The 13,064-nt window shown below is 43.7% G+C and overlaps 1 protein-coding gene across 1 annotated transcript in view; it reads left to right on the forward strand.

Annotated features, from left to right (window-relative positions):
• Positions 1-2,615: 2,615 nt before the first annotated feature.
• Positions 2,616-13,064, forward strand: part of TPRA1 (transmembrane protein adipocyte associated 1) — a 28,256-nt gene continuing 17,807 nt past the window's right edge. The window contains exons 1-3 of the mRNA XM_081900492.1: positions 2,616-3,250; positions 11,682-11,884; positions 12,018-12,150. Coding sequence (XP_081756618.1) covers positions 11,694-11,884; positions 12,018-12,150 — 324 coding nt within the window. The 5' untranslated portion in view covers positions 2,616-3,250; positions 11,682-11,693. The remainder of the gene's footprint in view (positions 3,251-11,681; positions 11,885-12,017; positions 12,151-13,064) is intronic.

Consider the following 13,064-nt stretch of genomic DNA (forward strand, 5'->3'; position numbering starts at 1 on the left):
ACAAATACGCACATGAGACCTGGGAACTGTAGTTTGTTAAGGGTGCTGGAAACTGCAGCTTTGTGAGGGGAAAACTTTAGTTCCCAGGATTCAGGAGCGGTGATGAATCCTTTAAACGCATGATGTGTTAGATACCCAAGTTCATGGTGCTGATAATGGTCTACGAAGCCTTATAGGATCTCTGAAACATTGCTGACCCTTTAAACACCCAACTAAAACTTTCGTCATATACTATCTTATCAGAGAAGCTGTAGCACCTTCTGCTTGTGGTTAACGCTTAGCTGGAATGAAATATTCAACGCAGCAATAGAGAAATTAAAATAATAATTTATTTGTCAGACAAATAAATGAGAGGCTCAGTGGTATATGGTTACCAAGCTCTGGCCTGGCCTCCTGCCATTCTGGCCAGCACTTATATTCCCTTAATCCAGCCCCCTTTGCTCCTCCTGTGGCTGCCTCTGTCCAATCAGCCTGGTTGAAATTCCTATTGGTTGTTTGCTAGAACCAATCACAATAGATACACCCATATCCTCCTGTCCTTATATGGAACACAACGAGCTATATATTGTTACATCTATAAATGACAAATAAGTAATAATATATCTTACATGTGTCTCAACAAGGAATCTTAATTACCAGCTCACCTCTTGCCCTCCTTGCCCTATTGCCTTCTAAAACAAATGGTTAATCTTAAATTTTTATCTTCAACAGATGTCAAGGATCTTGAGTTCACATCAACATTGAAAGATCTCCTTCATTGAAGGTTTCTAAACAAATGCCTGACAACTATATATCAGGAGTGCTCGATGGCGTCTCCTGTCTGGCAGGGGGCTGGGCTCATTTGCCCCTCTGGTCTCCTATTGCAATATGACTCTAAGAATCTAGCATTTCTTAAATCCTTTGCATAATTACATTTAAGCCAATATATTTAAGCTAATATATTTCATACATTATCATAGGTAGCCTTTTAAAAGAATTAAATCTTTGTAAAGTAAAAAGGAACTCAGTAAAAAACAGCTTCAAAAGAAGCCTCTTCAGTTTACACCCCTCCTTTCACCCCTCCTTTCCCAGCCAGCTAGATGCTTCTCCCATTAGCTCTTCCCAGCATTTATTACCCTTTAACTCTCTCAGTTTAAGAAAGAAACAGCTTTAAAAGATTTCCCAAAAATGCTCTCATTCTTCCAGCCAAGCCAGTTGCCTTTTTCACTGCTCTTGGCCTTTCAACCTTAGGAAGAAGATCTGGCTCATTTTAATGGGAGGCCCATGGTATTATTTTACTATTTGCCCATTCCTAATTGTGTTTTCTCAGCCTTTTTTATCTTCTGTAACATGCAGGATCAGTGTCCTCGCTCTCAGTCTGTAATTTCCTCTTTTACGACTTTGAGAATTGTTTATTCTTCTGCTGTAAATCAGGGGGGCCCCTTGTCTAGGAGGAATTGCCAAGGTTCTCTAAGCAGCTGGTCTTTTGCCTGGCATGAAACATTTGAAAATCTTTTTAAGCTCATTTTAAAATATATACAGGCCCTGATTGGAATATATAAGCTTTGATAAAAATGCAGGCTTATGATTAGATGCCTCAAAGCCAGTTCCCGGTAAGAATCGGACCTTTAATGTGGCAACACCACTACAACTCTCTGTCCCATTACACATTGGACAGGTGTCAACTTTACCGTCTTTTGAGTTAGGCTTACTGCCAAGCAAATTTACTTAGGAACGCAGCCATGAGTAGCCCTGTCTTCCCTGACCTGTCTCTCTCTGCCACTCTTTTGTACCGTCAATCACCTCTATGGATTAATTATGTAATAAATAAATGAATAAATAAATAAATAATGGCATTATGTAAATGTTTAACTTGGGCTGATGCCTTTTTGCTTTGCTTTTCTCTTGCAGAACTGTAACATTTAAGGAACTCATCAGAGGATAGCATCATTCACATGGCATGCCAGTTTGTTACTGATCAGCTCATATAGTCCAAAGTACAGGGTGACCCGCAATACTTCCTGCTACGCAAGCAAGTGAGCCAAGCCACACACTAGGTGAAGAAGCAAAATAACCATGACTGCAAAACCCACACCAGCAGTATGAAGATACCCAGATATTTTATTATTAAGTTGTGGGTGGACATAGCAGTCGACACAGAGATTTCTCCAAGTGGTTCTTTAAGCTGGAACTGTACTGAACTGCAAACAGCTCAGCTGGCCTGCTTTTATAGGCAGCCGGCTGTCAACATTGTAACAACAACCCAGAGTCCCGCCTAAATTAACATATGTGGACCTGAGTGAAAACTATATACACAATACCCCTGGTGGCCAGGGTGAGAACTTCAATAAAGTACATAACATTTATAGAGTTTATATGCAAGATCACCCCGACTGAAATCCTATGCACATTGACCTGAGAGTGAACAAAGTAAGACATAGTTCCAAGTGAACACTCACAGAATTGCTCTGTCAGTACAGATTAGTCAACCTATTGTCAAAGTGGTTTAGAGGTCGGTCAGAGTGAATAGTTTTAGGAGACGAGAGTCCTTTGAAACACATAGCACCGCATTTTGTGCTATTTACGAACGGACGTTGCCAAATGGATATTAATTCTTTCAAAGGGTTCCCCCCCCCCCCCGCGCCTCCTCGCTGCTTAGCTGTCAAGCAATATGCTCCTTTAAGACCTTTCGCGTCCTGCCCTCTGCCCCCGCCCCTCCGCTTTCCTCATTGGCTCCTTCGGCCCTTTTGTTTCGCTTTTGAGTACGGCTTCTTTACTTAGGCGCTTCGCGATTGGCTGAAATCCATGAGGCTCAGGGAACGACGCTCAATTCTCCCCCGCGAAGTGACGGCCGAAGAGTTTATTTGCCTTTTCCTCTCCCGCAGGGACCTGTTCGCCTTCGCCCCTTTGGCTGGAAGAGGCTGCTAAATCCGGGCGGGCTGCAAGGCTCCCCGCGACGCCGCAGAGCGCGGGGAAGTGACGGGTTTGGCGTTTTGCGGCTGTAGCTTCGCACGGTGCGCTAGCGACGTTCCCCCCCCTCCCACCGCCCGCCCTCTACACGCAGGCAGCCTCCTCCCCTTTTTTGGACCTGGGACAGGATCTCGGTGGCTTCGGGGACTGCCGGGCCGAAGTCCCGGGAATGAGCCACCGGCGCGAGGGAAAGCGGGAGAGGCCTCCTCCTCTGCCTCCCTCTGCCAGCGGGCGGGTGTAACCAGGAGGCGGCGGGCAGCGAGCGGCTGGAGAGAAGGGGGAAGAGAAGGAGACAGAGAAGGTAGGAGGAATCTCCCCCACCGCCTTCCGAAGAGCATCCCCGATGGTCCCATATGGGGAGCGGGGATCACCCGGGCACGGTTATTAGTGATGGCCAGGCTCCTTTGGCGCGAGTCTCCAGTTGCTGTCCTCCTGGCACTGCATCGCGGCTCCTTTTTCTGCTGCCCTGTTTTAAGATGCCGTGTCTTCCCCTCCCCTCGATCTAGTAGCCACCATTCCCTGGCACGCAGTCCCACTTCTGTGTCAGATGTGGGATCCTTAAATGCATCGTCCTCCTCCCCCCTTTCCCAAACTAATGGGATGGGATGGGCAGATGTTTGTTTGCCTCTTAAAACATTAAGTCGCAGGATCGTTCTTCAGGATTCAGCTCTCCTCTTCCTCCTTTCTCTGAATACTGTAGTTTCCCCTGTTGTTGGTTTTGATCCATATGGTAGCTTCCTTTTCCTATTGGTATCGGGGTGCGCGCGTGCTCTCTTTCCTTAAATAGGGCGACGGCACTGAGGGTTTGTTTCCACCACTCAGCCCAAGGCCCCTTTGCTGTCAGGCGTGGGCCTCGGACATAAAGGGGATGACTGCCGCTTCCAGCATCCTCCGAGCTCGTTTGCTTGGTGCCTATTCCCTATTAGAAAACTCCTATCGCCCTCTGTGACTACAGATTTGTGTCCAGACTCAACTGTTTTATAGCTGGTAACTTCTGATAGCTTGTGTGGATAGTAAATCCTGATTGTGCTCTTCATGGGTTTTCTGTTAACGGGTTCTGGTATAAACACCTAATAATCAAGTGTTAACAATATAACCACTGAGCACCTTGCCAGTATTTCGGAAGTGAGCCTTTTGGAAAGTTCAGTGTTGTGTGAGTGCATGCAGAGCATGTCTTTAAATAAGGGAGATAGAGAGACAGTTGTTAGCATGATGATTTATGATGATAAAGGCTGTGTGGTTAAAATCTATAAGTAACCCAGCATAATGATGTGCAGTTCAGACCTCTGACATTGCAAGGACTGTCAGTCACAGATCCAAAGTTGCCCTTAGCTTTTGAACCGATGTGTTCCTACTTTCAACTGCTGCTGCATATTGGTATCATTGTATCTGTGGCTGAAATGACACACTTTTTCTCTCGCAAGTGTGCACATACGCATTTCCTCCCCTCTTCCTGTTTCTTGGGACACAGTCTTGATTTTCCAAGGTAATGAGTGCTTTCTGGGCCTTTTCTTATTGGCTCTGTACTAGACACAGGACCTTATATGATTTAGCCAAGACTGAATTTGTAGCTAAGGTTGGGTTATGAAGTGTGCAGAGGCGATTTGAGAGACTGAACCGAAATTGACCCAAGACATGTTGCTTCCTGAAGAACAGGATGATATGATGAAGATCATTAAAATTTATATAATGCACCACAGGGAAGTTTTCAGCACAGAACATAAAAAAGAACGCATAGCATAATATCCATGCAAAAAATGTAAACGGCTATATAAATACAATTCATAATAATAAGCAATGCATAGTAATCATACACAGTAGTATATAATACGGAATGAACATAATTAATATCTACCAAGCAGCAATGTCAAATTATGCACAATGTCATCCCAAGCAATAAATTTCACAACTCAACCTCTGTAAAATAAAGAATTTTATTACCTGCTTATCTTGGGTGTAACCTTACAACATAATACCCCACTTTCTACATTCCAGTGCACTGACAGTTGAATTGTACTCCAAAATTGTTGATGTAACAACATCCTGCTGTACACCTGAGGCCTGCAGGCTAGCTCAGAGCGTCAGGATAGGCTGCATAGTGCACACAGCTATGTCCTCCAAATGCTTTGCTACCGTTCCCTGTCCCCAAGTATTTGCCATCCGAAATGGCTGTCTCACTCTGACCCCATTTGCACTATACATATAATAATAATAATAATAATAATTGATTATTTATACCCCGCCCATCTGGCTGAGTTTCCCCAGCCACTCTAGGCGGCTCCCAGTCAGTATTAAAAACAGTACAGCATGTTAACACAATTAACACAATATCATACCACTTTAAACAGTCAGTGCTTAAGTTCCAAAGAATCCTTGGAATTGTAGTTAAGGGTGCCAAGAGTGGTTATGAGAACACTTCCCTTCACAGAGCTATAATTCTCAGAGTTCCATAGGAAGAGGAATTGACTGCTAAACTACTCTGATAATTGTAGTTCTGTGAGGAAAATAGGGGTTTCCTAATGACTCTCAACGGTGGGACGCGGGTGGCGCTGTGGGTAAAACCTCAGTGCCTAGGACCTGCCGATCGTATGGTTGGCGGTTCGAATCCCCGCGGCGGGGTGAGCTCCCGTCGTTCGGTCCCAGCTCTTGCCCACCTAGCAGTTCGAAAGCACCCCTAAGTGCAAGTAGTTAAATAGGTACCGCTTTATAGTGGGAAGGTAAATGGCGTTTCCATGTGCTGTGCTGTGCTGGTGCTGACTCACCGGAGCAGCTTCGTCACGCTGGCCACGTGACCCGGAAGTGTCTCCGGACAGCGGTGGCTCCCGGCCTCTTAAGTGAGATGGGCACACAACCCTAGAGTCGGACACGACTGGCCCGTACGGGCAGGGGTACCGTTACCTTTACCTTTTAATGACTCTCAACCCTCTTAACAAACTACAGCTCCCAGGATTTTTTTGTGGGGGGGGGCATGCCTATAAGTGGTAGGGTACCAGGCCTCTAATGGCAGGGTCTACTCTGACCTGTCCAGACCAAATGTTGTTACCCTGACTGGTTTAAAGCTCGCTTCCTGGTGTCCTGTGTGACAAGAAGTTCAGTGATTATGACACCTCTGTTAAAGAGAGAGAGAGCTCGTAACATGACATATGCCATGATTATGTTGTTGACCGCGAGTGTTTCATGGTGCTGGTTTCATTGTAATCAAGCTAAAGGTATTCGTAATTATTAAGGCAAATCCTCTAAGCAAGTTATTGCTCAAGAGGGTGCTTGGCATGTGTCTCTTGGAGGAGGTAAAGCTGAGGCTTTAAGGCATGACAAGTTGTTTGCCAACACGTAGCATATGTGACAAGCTTGAGAGCTATGCACGCTGCATTTTACTTTGTGGATTTTGCAGCTGGAGAATGTGACCTGGTATATTCAGAATGAGTTTTTGCAAAAGCCGCACATAATGTTGGTGCCTGCCTGATTTCCCTGACAGACAATAGAATATGCACACTGATCCAGTTCTTAAATGCATATACTTTAAAATAAGTACCCTGTTGGCTCAGCTAGAATTGTGTTCTGACTGAGCAAGTGTGCTTACAATCAGTCTTAAAGTGCCTAAATACTACAGTACTCCTAAAATGGTATATCAAAACTCCCAAAGGCTACAATCCTAAAAGCATGTATTATGGAGTAAAACACAACTGATCCCAATATGTCTTCTGAGTACTGTGTATGTTCATATTATCAACAGCTGAATTAGATCCCTTGAGTTCTAGTTCTGTGCTGTTTACAAAAAAAAGAACAAAAAAGCTTAAGACTTTCAGCAGCCTAACAGCTTCTACTGCTACCTTTTCATACATATTTGCTGTCCCTGTATGTGCTTGGGAGGGCAATGTAGTACAGTAGTTAACCTGGGCTAAGAGAAGATATGAAGTGAGTCCAGTTAAAGGTCACTGTCGTGATAATGTACTGCTTGTCCATTGCCGCTTCTTTTTACAGCCCATAAAATCTCGCCCCAAATTTAAGGTTCTAGTGGCATAAATGAACTGAACAGATGTTTTATTGTAGTGCCGTTGAAAACCCTACTCTCACAAGCTTGTCCTTGGGTAAAATGAAAAAGTAAATATGAGAGGGTGGGGCAAGAATGTCTTGGCTAGATAAAAGGCCTCCATCTCTCTCTCTCTCTCTCTCTTTCTCTCTCTCTATATTTGGAGAGTGCTGATAAGTTAGTGAAAAATGCAGTCTCTTAAAACAAAGAATTGTTGTGTTTCTCAGAATAAGTTTTTCAGTCCAGGAAACTTAACTCTGTTAACTATGTAATTTAAATTACTCCAACCATGGAAGTATAGAGAATGAAATATTTCCCAGCATTCCAAGATTCACATTCTAATAGACTCTGCAAGGATTAGATTAGCTTTTGAATATTTTGTAAACTCTTTAGGATCCAGTTTTTGTCAGATGGTGGATATGGAATCTGATTTGTGGGCCAGGGCTTAGATGTGGAGCATGTGAAGTACAATTGTGAGAACAGGACTGAGCGTGTGCAGAGTGCTGCGTTTTGACAAGCGGTTACAGCTCATTGTTTGAAATACAGTGGTACCTCGGGTTACATATGCTTCAGGTTACATACACTTCAGGTTACAGACTCTGCTAACCCAGAAATAGTACCTCGGGTTAAGAACTTTGCTTTAGGATGAGAACAGAAATCGTGCTCTGGCGGCGTGGCGGCAGCAGGAGGCCCCATTAGCTAAAGTGGTGCTTCAGGTTAAGAACAGTTTCAGGTTAAGAACGGACCTCCGGAACGAATTAAGTACTTAACCCGAGGTACCACTGTACTGTATACAGCATCTATGAACTGAGATGGGACAAGACTTTATAGAGCAGATTACATTAATTTCTGCTAGGCTTGAGTTCAGGTTCCTGCGCTCCTGGAAGCTAGCTGTGGAAGCTCTCATTTGTTTTGATTAAAGTGCATGTGTCATTTGTAGGGCAAAGGATATAATGGTTGCGTAGAATAAAGCAGATACCTTGGAAATACTGCTGAAGAATGCATGTAGGGAATGCAAGCAACTTGTTGATCTAGGTGTGTGTATGGTATAATACCTTTCATTAGGATCAACCCAAACATCAAAAAGCTCTAGGCTACCTTTCGAATTTTATAGAACTTCATTCAAGCCTTGATTTTTTATATTATTATTTTTTAAGAAAGATGGTTGACAGGGAGGAGAGAGAGATTAAGGTTGTTGGTAGAAGCCTAGCCTGCAATATTACACCCTTTAACAGTAAAATCCCATATACAGAATTAGGTCCTATTGAGTTCAACAGGGATTCAGGAAGTATTTTGCAGATTTATTACATGGTGCCTAGTGCAAAAGGTCATAGTTTGCAACAGATATGCAGTACTAGTCTTGGACAGAGAAGCAATACTCTCCCTGTATCTCTTTATAAAAAAAAATACAAGCCAGCATTCTAGTTTAGCCTTCTGCAACCTGGCATCTTCCAGATGTTTGGGGCTATAACTCCCACTAGTCCAGCCAACATAGGCAATTGTCAGGGTTGATGGGAGTTCTGGAGGGCCCCAGGATGAGAGAGCTATTCTAATCTGTATTTACTTTTGCCAGGAGGTTGTACCCTGCTTTCTAGCAAGCTCCCAGGCTGTCTTATAAGGAGTCAACTTTACCATAAAAACAAATGTACAAACATTAGAGTCTAGCTCTAATTGAAATTAACACATGCCACATGCATAATCACTGTATTTCATATAGATGTAACTGAAAAACATAGTTAAAACTTACTCCTTTGTTTCTGATTTTCAACTCCAGTGTTTCTTTTCACTCTAAAAAAACAAGCTTGCATGTGGTGTTTGGTCCTACATGGCTTATTGTTATAATGTGCTTGAGGAGTGTCCTTCAGTCTTTGTCCCTACAAGGGCTGCGGTGTGAACTGCAGACACAGGACAAAGTTTATTTGTCTAAAGGAGCCGATTGCAAGAGGACTGGTTCTCTTGGGTAGGGCTTCTGTGTGTTTGTTCAGCCAGTATTCTACCACAGCTGTATCTGCTCAAGGCTTGGCTTTTCCCTTCACTTACAGCACAGTCGTGAGCACATACAAGTTGCTTTATACTAGGTAGCTCAGTATGAACACACATATCTAGATTTAATAAGCTGAGATATGCACGAGACTTGGTGCTTGTGCAATTCTTCTTTGTGTACCTCTTTCCTTATTGGTGTATTGTGAGGAAGTCTCAAACTGACAATAGTTTCCTGTTTTGTCCAAACCAGGGAACTGGCCCCTACATTTGAAACAAGCCAGGATCAATAATACACACACAGGCACACACAGTGCTTATTTCTGGGAGTATGCAGGGGTACGCATACCCCTAAACATTTTGTGAATCTAAGTTTGGCCTCATTGAGGGGCAGTATTTCAATACGAGTAGGAAAATGAGAGTACCCCTAAACATATTTTTAGGGGGTAGGGAAGCTCTCTCTCTCTGTGTGTACTACACACACACACACACATATCCATTTGGAAAACAGTAGTCACTGCACATGCCACAAAGCTGTGATATTTATGTCTTAACTAAGGGTGCTGTGTCAGGCCACTGGCCCACCTAGCTCAGTGTTGTCGTTGACACCAGGTTGGCTGATGGGAGTTGTAGTCCAAAACACTGACATGAGGTTGGTGAACGCTGATTTGCAGTGGTTCTCCAGGCAGAAATATTTCCCTGCGCTAACTGGAGATGTTGGGGACTGAACCTGGGACGGTCAGCATGCCAAGCATGTGCTCTATCCCTGAGCTACAGCCCTTTCTATGTAGAAAAAAAAATATTAGTGTTACATGTGCCTATAGGTTTAAGTGTGGCCTACACATTGTCTAGCAGTATGTTAAATATTTACAGCCTGGAAAGAGACCAGTTATGGTCAGTCGATTATGTGAGGTAATGATTGGCCATTGTTTAGGTTACTTGCTACCAAGATTTTGAATGGGAGCCTTTTCCCCCTTCATAATTTAAAAGAGGACGGATATAATTATACACTTTAAGTAAAATACTATCACTTCTGGGCAAAGGAAATGTATTTTCCCATTAATGAATGAAATATATTTAAAGTCGCATGACATCTATAAAGACATAATCATTATTTTTGGTGCTTTATTAAAACGGATAAAACTTGTCTTAAGAATACACAAGCAATGTGTTCTTTATTACAAAACATTGTCCAAATGTTTTCTGTCTTAAAGAGAGAGTGTACTATTATACACAATAATTATTTAGTACTATGTAAACTTTATTTTACTTTGGCTTTTCTAATAATGTGCACGTTGGGTCTTACAACTATGGATTGAAACACCTCCCCTCCCCTCACCCCACCCCCTTTTTTAGTAGTAGGAGTGGAGGCCCCAAAAGAGCCCTGCTGGCAAACACTTTTACCACAGATATCAGTCCTTTCGCCTTCCTCTCTCTTGTCTAGTTTGCCAATATGGGTGACCAGGAAACATTCCTTAGGAGGGTGAATTAGGTCTTTTGGCCTCCAGTCACTGAATTCTCATGTAAATTTATATTGACACATGTTGTTTAAAGACTTTTGGTTTCTATGCTTTTAATGCATTGAAACACTTTAAAAGGCTTTGCTCCAAAGGCATGGGTGGAGAACCTTTGGTCCTCTGGATGATGCTGAACTACGGTTCTCATCATCCTTGGCTGTTGACCATGCTGAAGCACACAGCTCCTGAAGCAAATCTAGAGCACCTGCTTCAGAGCTGTCTGGTGGTGACTTCATTTTGGCAGGAGATGAGGAGATAATTAGCTGTTAAGCTTAAGAAAACCCCTGAAGGCATTTCCGATGCTACTTGGCTGCATTCTAGCACTGTGGGCCTTGAAGGCATGCTGTGGTGGCTTTATAGAGCATTCTTGGTGACAAATTTTTAGAGCCTAGAAAGCCAGAACTTCACGTGTAATAGATGAGCGGCATGGTAATATGTTCTAACTTGTGGTGTGTCACGTTTTGCAGAAGTGATAATTGGGTGTACACAGGGAGAAAACCCTGGCCAACACACCTAGAAGCTTCCACTAAAACTCTGATAATCTGCTATGCATGCAGAAGGTCCCAGGTTCTACTTTCTGCCAGTGTAGGAAATTCTGAGCTAGCTGGACCCATAGATGGACTTTATATAAGCAAGTTTCTCATATGTTTCTACCTTCCTAACTATTTAGTACTGTGTGCCTATAATGGGAAATGAGCAGCGTTGCCTGTGAACCACAAACTGAAAGTTTTTTGTCGTAATAAAAGAACTAATAAAAAGCAGAGGAGGCAGCCTTCCTCAGCATCTGAAGTTTCTGAATACACTTCCAATGGTAGGACCACATAGAATGCTTTGTAATAGTCTGTCCCAAGAGGTTACGGGTCTGGGTGATAACTTTGAGGCTCTTGGTCTCCAGTTGTGTGTGTAAAGTACTTGGTGTTGCTGCTACTTCCTACTTGAGCAGCTAAGGACAAAGCTAAATCTAAAATAAAGCCAGACTGCAAACTTGATTTACTACAGGAAAAGGAGCACAATTAGGTAATAAATGGTGCCTTCTCCCCTAGTTTCTGGGACCCAAAATGAGGATTTACTTCAATAATAGAGTATTGGAATAGGCAAGAGGCATTCTAGGTGTGAGTTTCCTCATGAAGAGTACCCTTTTGATGTGTGTGTATCTGTTTCCTAATGATGATGCTGCCCTTTTCTCTCACTTTCTTTCCCCCCAGAGCTGTGACAGGATGTCTTCTATAGTGACACCTCTAGTGAGGTTCTCTACGTACGACAATGCCACCTATCCACCTTCTACCACATCAGTGGCGGCGTTGGATAATGTCACTTCTGCACCCCTGACAACTGCACGGGCTGACGTCAACATTACTGTGCCACACAAGTGCTTGTTGTTGTTGTATGAAGACATTGGGACATCCAGGTGAGATGCTGTTTTGTGTAGGTGCGTGTGGCTTTTGTTTTCCTTCCTCTTCCTCTTCTCCTCCTTCCTCCACTTCCTGCATTTTAAAAACTGCATTCTAAAAACTGTTTTCTCTTTTGTGCCTTATTTCTAGGGTCCGTTACTGGGACCTTCTGCTGCTGGTTCCCAATGTGCTTTTCTTTGCATTTCTCCTTTGGAAGCTGCCCTCTGCCAAGGCCAAAATCCACGCCACCTCCAGTCCCATCTTCACCACCTTTTACATACTGGTAAGTACAGGTCTTTCTGTTTTAGTTTTTTTAAGAGCAGGCCAGTGGGAAATTGGCCCACGTGGTCTTGCCTCCCTTAAGCTCAAGAACCTAGCAGCATGGTCACTGATGACACCCTGGGGAAAATCTGTGCGTCAGGGGTGCTTCCACAATACAAGCTGCAATTCTGGAACAGGAATAGGCAACCTGTGGCCCTCCAGGTGTTGCTGGACACATGTGCTGATGTATCTGGCTGGATGATCTGAACCTTTTGCCTTCTTGCTCTGCCCAGTACCCAGCACCTCCTGCCCTTCTTGCTCCTTGTTCAAGAGAAGGCTCATGGGGTGAGGAAGAATACTGCAATCTATTTCCCCATTTTGCCTACTCCCCCCTCCCAATATCCTACCCTGAGAGTAACACCCCTCTCCATTTAAACTGCATTGCTGTGTTTTAGAATCGGAAATGTGTTCAAATGAATCCTCTCCTTAGGGTGGAGTGAGGGGTAGCTGCTGCTTCTGTCTCTGCTGCCTCTAAAGTCCGTCCTCCTTCCCAACAGCTTAGCTCACCCTGAGCCACTCATGGACAGCAGCCCCAGCCCACCCCCCACCCCCCAATGCAGCAGTTGTCCACAGAAATGTATTTGAAAGAGGATTAGAGACAGAGTTAAAGGAAGGGTTCTAGGTCAGGATCTAGCAGTGGATAGACTTTTTTTTAAAAAAAAATCATTTACTTGTGCAATTTCATTGTATTTTCATAATTAATTCCTTTGGGGGGGGCAGGGCGGACTTGAAGCCATTTATAAACAATAGTTGTAAGGAGTTCTGAAAAAGCAGATGTGTGAGGAGAAAAATGTCTCCTTATGCTTTAAGTCTGCTGATTATCAGTATCTTTGTGGAGATTGCCTCCTCCAGCCTAGTGTGTGTGTGCATTGTGGG

The sequence above is a fragment of the Podarcis melisellensis genome (assembly GCF_964234715.1).
Source record: "Podarcis melisellensis genome assembly, chromosome: 2".
Taxonomy (NCBI): Eukaryota; Metazoa; Chordata; class Lepidosauria; order Squamata; family Lacertidae; genus Podarcis; species Podarcis melisellensis.